Here is a 6415-nt window from a genome sequence, read left to right on the forward strand (position 1 = left end):
CAAGTAAGGTTTTTAACGAGGCAGTATAAAAACACGTAATGAAGACATCATCGTATCATGATCATCATCACAAGGGGGAGTATTGGAAAATAATATTTAAAATGTGTGTATTGAATATTTGAATGTTGAATATTTGAATGTTGAAAATAAGAGTTGTAAATATTGAAAATTAGTGTGTGATGATGTAGGTAATGATGTATTTTATTTTTGGATTATTTGTAAAGATTTTCTATAAATAGATCTCTCATTTGTGAAGAAAATTACAATTGAGTAGAGAGAAAAATATTATAAAGTGTGTAGTTTGGTAAATTTTGAGAGTTTGAGATTTTTATTTTTTACCATAAATTTTTTCTTTTTCACAACAAAAATGACATATATTCCTTAATTCACAATATTTTCATCAGTAATCACTACTATGGTCTTCCATAATTTTGTAAATAAAGATAATATTGAGTGTAATAATTTTTTATGCTTGGCAGAACGATCGAATCGTGGTGTTTGAGCTGTTGTACGTGGTTTAAAAGATTTGAGTTGCACCATTACCACTAGTTATAACTTTTGGTAAAACGGTAAGCACTCGGTCCTATCAATTGGTATTAGAACCAATGTCACGAGTTCGGTTCCCATTGATTGCAAGGAGTGCAATTATTGAGAGGGAGATTGTTGGGTAGAATAATTGTCCCTACTTGGTAGAACGATCGAACCATGATACTTGAACTGTTCATGTGCGCGATTTTTAAAAATTTGAGTTGCACCATTACCAATAGCTATAGCTTTTGGGAAAGCGATAAACACTCGGTCCCACATATAAGTTTTTTTTAAACAATGAGGTGCCTAAAATCTATGAAAATATTTTGAATAAAACATAATAATTTTGTGAACTTGATTATTAGAACTAGTTTATTATCATTCCCACATATCCGGCATATATACACAATCAATTATAAGTTAAAGAACGTGAAATCAATTCGAAACCATGTTTTATGAAGTTGAAAAATCTCAAACTTTTAGATTCAATTTATGTTTTAAGGTATTTAAGTTCATGTATTAAACCAAAACAGAATCTTTAACCCCTTTTGCAATTTAAGTTATCAAGGGTCTCTAAATCACCTTAATTTGGAGGAAGGCTGTGACATAAGTTAATTATGTATCATTGTTTCATCCAACGTTTGACTCAAGCTCGACAAATTGAAGTTAGTAATCATTATGTCATTCATATGTCATACATTCAAACAGACATTAAATTGTATGTCTTGGTTTGGTTTACATATAAATGTGGTTATCCGGGGAAAAAATGTTGAACAAAAATAAAACACAGATTTTTGCAAAATGGACACCGCCAAAACTGAATAATAATACATACCTGAAAATTCGATCGATCAAACGTCTGATGTGATCTTATAGTTATTCTCAAATTTCTCCTACAGTTTGATACCCTGCCGACTTTAATTTGTTCCTGCAAACAAGATTCCCCCTTTAATTTTCTTGAAACAATTGTTTAGATTCAAAGAATTCAGCAGGGCTCTCCGAAAATCCCACTGCACGAAAATAATGTGGTCCTTCTTCTCAGCATACAGACTGGGAGAATTTAAAATACGATCAGACTGCCCCTCATGACTAACCAAAATCAACATGACAATAATTTAAAATGCTCACAAAAATTAACTTGATTGGATTCCGATTTACTATATAATTATCTCAAAACATGGCCTACTGTTTTAGCTTATTTTTATGAATTTGCTTTAGGTTTTCTGTCAAATGGATTAGTGATACATATTGCTTTGTATATTTATATAAGTTAGAACGTATTATCCAGTTTGTTCTTATTTAACATGCAGCGGTTTAGGGACGAGATATTAATTGGTTATATATGTTTGTTTTCAAAGTGATTCCAATATTCCGCAAGCCAAACGACGTCAAAATTTAATCTTTTAATTCAAATGGGACAACTGCTTCTACTGATCGCGAATGGTCGTAACCTCCTGGCCCGTATATAAGTTCTGACATGCTAACTTCAGTTCTCTTGCAGATAGCATCTGTCAAGCCATGTGATATATACTAATATAGCCATGCAGAAGAAGCGAAGAATTATATATATATATCAATAATAATCCCTTTATTTTCGTAATATTTTATACATTTCTCCTTCTGATCAGACAGAAGAAATTAAATATATAAATATGAATTAATTCTAGACAACTATTATATTATTTAATTCATTGACATGTTAGTTAAGATGTTGATTATGTAGTATGCAGGCCAGGCGTGGGTGCAATTAAGTTAACTGATAAGATTTTTGAAAACAACAGTTATCTGTCATAAGATGACTCACGTGGCTTCTTGTGCACCAATTCTTCCATGGACCCGGGTCAGATGAAGCTGACACCCATCTTCTTTTTCCTTTGTTTCTTTACAAATATGACATCTTTTATTGGCATAAACTTGACAGCAAAAGGAACGTTTCATTTGAAATCTGAATTCACATGTTTTTTTTTTGTTCAGGTAAATCTCGGAAGGCTGCTCATGTTTTCATGATTGTGGTAAAAGTGTTTTTAGGTAGCATGAATTTATTTGTAAAAAACAAGTTGTTGTAATTATATGATTGAGATCTGTTCATGAATATGGATCGTCTAGAGTTTAGTAACGTAGTTGTGTGTTGGACATTAACTGACTCCTTTTAGCTAGTTTTTTTGTGTGTAATTTGAAGAGGATTTCTCGATCTCACGGATAACTCTTTGACGTGCAGAAATTAAGTATATCTGGAATTTCTGCTGCCATGGAAGAATCTTGAGGGTCTGAACTGGGATTGAAGCCTGTGCACTTAAACCTAAGAGGGTTTTCAAGAAAATTCATTACATGTATTATTTTTCCGAATTATGAGAGACGTGAGACGATGATTCGAAAAGAAAACACCGCATCTGATGACCATGCCAAAATCTTTAAGCCCTCGTCAAGTACTTCGTCGAAAACATGGTCCAGATCGAACGACCCTCGTATCGTGCGTGTTTCTCGAGGATTCGGAGGCAAAGACAGGCACAGCAAAGTGTTCACAGTTAAAGGCCTTAGAGACAGGAGGATCCGGCTCTCGGTTCCAACCGCCGTACATTTATATGATCTTCAAGAACGATTAGGCCTGAATCAGCCGAGCAAAGTTGTGGATTGGCTACTCAAAGCTGCAAAGGATGATATTGATGAACTGCCTCCGCTCCAAATTCCACCAGGGAGCTTTTGCCATAATGCTCATCAGATTTTTGGTTCTCCTCATCAAGATTTCATACCTCGTCATGAAAAACAAGCGGTTTTGACAATCGGTACTGGCAGTATAAACTGGTTGAATCATGACCAGTTCAAAAATCCCAGATCGAATTTCCTTTGGGGATCGTCCGAGGATGCAGCTCTAGGAGAAACAAGAACCATTGATCAAAAAGATGAAAATTCAGCAAGATTTCATGAAGAACAAGGTGCATATGTTTCTGCAAACAATTTCTTATCTAGATTGAACTTTGGCTCATCAAGTTTTCTGAATCCTACTGCAGTGCCTTACAATACCTTTCTCAAATGGGATCCATCAAATTTAACGTTGTCACAATATCCTCCAAAAAATCACGCCCTTTCTGAAGATCTGCATAATTTTAACCTAGTTCAATTGCCATATTCAACACTTTCTGTCCCATCTGGATCTCAACAGGTTCTAGTCTATCAACCTGCTGGAATATCACAATCTTGTTTCCCTTCTCATGTTTCTGCCATGGATATCGAATTTGTCCCCAAAAACCAAACTTTCCAGGGGTTGCAGTTGTTGAATTCTTCCAATATTCTCCCGTCACAGAACAGCTCCAGAAACGAGCGAAACAAAGACGTGGGATTTCATTTGCACTAGCCTAATGAGAAGCATTATATTGTGATAAATTTTACAGGCTTTGTTTATATCTTCTCCTTGTCTTACTTTCTTGCTGATGAAGAGAATTAAGATAAACCTCGTTAAAGGCGATAAATGGATAAAGCGAGCACAAATCTTCCAGGTTCGAGGGTAAAGATTTAGTCTCCCTTGCTACCAAGGTAGCGATTTCATGGCTGATACATGAAACAGGTCAGATACAGATTCTGGAAAATGCTTCCTCATCAAGAAAATAGTAAAGAATTCCAATCAAACAGTTGCAATAGATAAAAATGGCAGGTGATCAGAGTATACTTACATGAGTGTGTCATGTATTTTAAATTATTGTTTACCTATGTTTCCATATTATGTATTACCCGGATTCATAGCCTACTGATAATATTATTTAGATTGGTTTTGTGAAAAAAGTGTATGATACATTATGCACATGTAATCGTAATGCAGCTCATACATTCTGTTTCCTTCATGCTTCGACTCTCAGAAAAAATACAAATTGAAGCTCTCAAGTTTCTGTGCTTATTACTGATCTTGATGCAGATAGTTTTTTATCCTATATCGTCGTAAATATTCTGTAATATATTCATGTTTTTAATTATAACAAGACACATTACAAACATGATCTAATTGACATAGAAACATATGGATGTCATAAACCTTCTGCTGATCTTACAGCAAAAAGGATTTCAAAACGTAATATATGTAGGGAAGTCTAATTTCTTGGTACGTATCTCAAAAACTCTCTTCAAAAGCCCGTGGGCATTGGCCCCAGTGGCACAGTGGTTGTCATTTGTTGACATCGGCTTGTGTTTGAGCTTTTTATCTCCCCCTTTGTAAATAAATTTTTTAAAAGTTTTCAGAAAGCTCGATCGGTTCCAAACCATGCGTATATGTGGGTGTTCAGATATGGGTTTATCGATCTTTACATGAAATGCCTGTCTGAATAAGGGAGAAATAAACAAGATTGAGGTATAGGGGCTGTTCTTAATTTGAGATAGCTAGCTAGCTAGGTATTGAATGAGACAGCTTTTAGTCATGTCAACTTCACAGCAAAGATACAACGAGTTATGTATGTGGCAAGTAAAGCAGTAAATATTAATAAAGTACTCATTCAACATTGTTTTTTATTAAAAAAATTAAATAAAAAATTTGTAATTTTAATGATATAAGATGATCAGTTTCGGATTTTTAATCTAATAACTTACAAATATTTGATTTTCATCTAATTGATTGGTTTTTTTTGTTTTTATATTTTCATCCCGAAAACACTAAATCTATAAAATATTGTTTATTTGAAATCAATATTTTCCTACATTGTCGGAATAAAACTTATATTATGTATATTAAAATCAATATAAGTAAACTCTCGTTTTGAAATATTAGTATCATTTTGCTTTAATTTTTGTTTTGTTATTGTCTAAATTTATTTTATTTTGTAATATAGTTTTATTATCACTACATGAGCTATATATTAGAGTATCGGTGACAAATAAATAATATACTGATGGAGTTACTGGTTTTTGCTAAAAAAAAGGGACAAAAAAATCTAAATTATAAGATGAAGCAAAACATTAACAAATTAGATGACTACAACTCAATCCAACTTGTATAACTAAAATTGAATTTCTTTTCAAAAATAAATATGAAATGATTTTGCAGTGTGTGGTCCAAAATGGAGAAAGAAGAAAGGTAAATAAGGAGGTGCCAAGTAATTAGGGTTTGGTTTCAACAATTTTGTATGCTGGGAGGGACCATGGGAATTTAATTATTCATGTAGAAGGGTCCCCTCTGGTCCTCTACCTAGGGGTTCGCAATTTTTATTTATTTTTTACTAAATCATGTATATTTTATCTTATAAAGTAATTGTCGTTGGATTATATATATAGTAAAATTGCTTTAGAAATTACCTCATCAGTGGGTCACTTTGATATCTCCGGCTACATATTAGGAAAATTTGCAATTTTAATATTTTAAGATTGTATTTTTGTAATTTTGATCGTTAAATTGCAGATTTAATCAGTTATCTTTAATTTTTGACACTTTTAATTTCCTAACATTGATGTGGCATTGACGTGACACCAACGTGTCCACTATTGCATAACACTACCATAAAAAAATATAGATTTTGCAAAACAGAGAACCAAATTAAATTAACAAATAAAAATTAAAGTACATGAAGACTCAATTTTGACAATGCAGCCGACCAAAATTATGAAGGGTAAACATATTATAGAAAAAAACATTTTTCTCATATATATTAAATACATTAAGAGAGAGAAACTAATAATCGTGATAAACGAATTTGTATTTTCAAGCATTTTTTCGAAACATAAAAAAAATTATATATTCAAATTATTTATTAACTATACTATATTATGAAAACCAAAGGTTTAATGTACGCAATTAATTTAACATTATAAAATATCATATTTTTCTTGATATTTTTAGGTTTTCGTTTTTTTTCATACCTGATTCTTTAGAAGTCAGTCAGTCGTCTTTTCTCAACTATAATTTTATCTA

The 6415-nt window shown here is 32.4% G+C and overlaps 1 protein-coding gene across 4 annotated transcripts; it reads left to right on the forward strand.

Annotated features, from left to right (window-relative positions):
• The first annotated feature begins 2342 nt into the window (after positions 1 to 2342).
• LOC142546695 (uncharacterized) lies at positions 2343 to 4155 on the forward strand. 4 transcript variants are annotated; one of them, XM_075654550.1, is made up of 3 exons: positions 2343 to 2502; positions 2747 to 3461; positions 3537 to 4155. In XM_075654550.1, the coding sequence occupies exons 2-3, from the start codon at positions 2894 to 2896 to the stop codon at positions 3878 to 3880; spliced, it is 912 nt and encodes a 303-aa protein (XP_075510665.1). In that variant the 5' UTR covers positions 2343 to 2502; positions 2747 to 2893; the 3' UTR covers positions 3881 to 4155. The 4 variants fall into 4 exon arrangements, with proteins under 4 accessions (XP_075510665.1, XP_075510661.1, XP_075510664.1 ...); XM_075654546.1 differs by having other exon boundaries at positions 2345 to 2502; positions 2747 to 4155; XM_075654549.1 differs by having other exon boundaries at positions 2349 to 2556; positions 2747 to 4155.
• The last annotated feature ends 2260 nt before the right edge of the window (positions 4156 to 6415 follow it).

The sequence above is a fragment of the Primulina tabacum genome, chromosome 5 (assembly GCF_025594145.1).
Source record: "Primulina tabacum isolate GXHZ01 chromosome 5, ASM2559414v2, whole genome shotgun sequence".
Taxonomy (NCBI): Eukaryota; Viridiplantae; Streptophyta; class Magnoliopsida; order Lamiales; family Gesneriaceae; genus Primulina; species Primulina tabacum.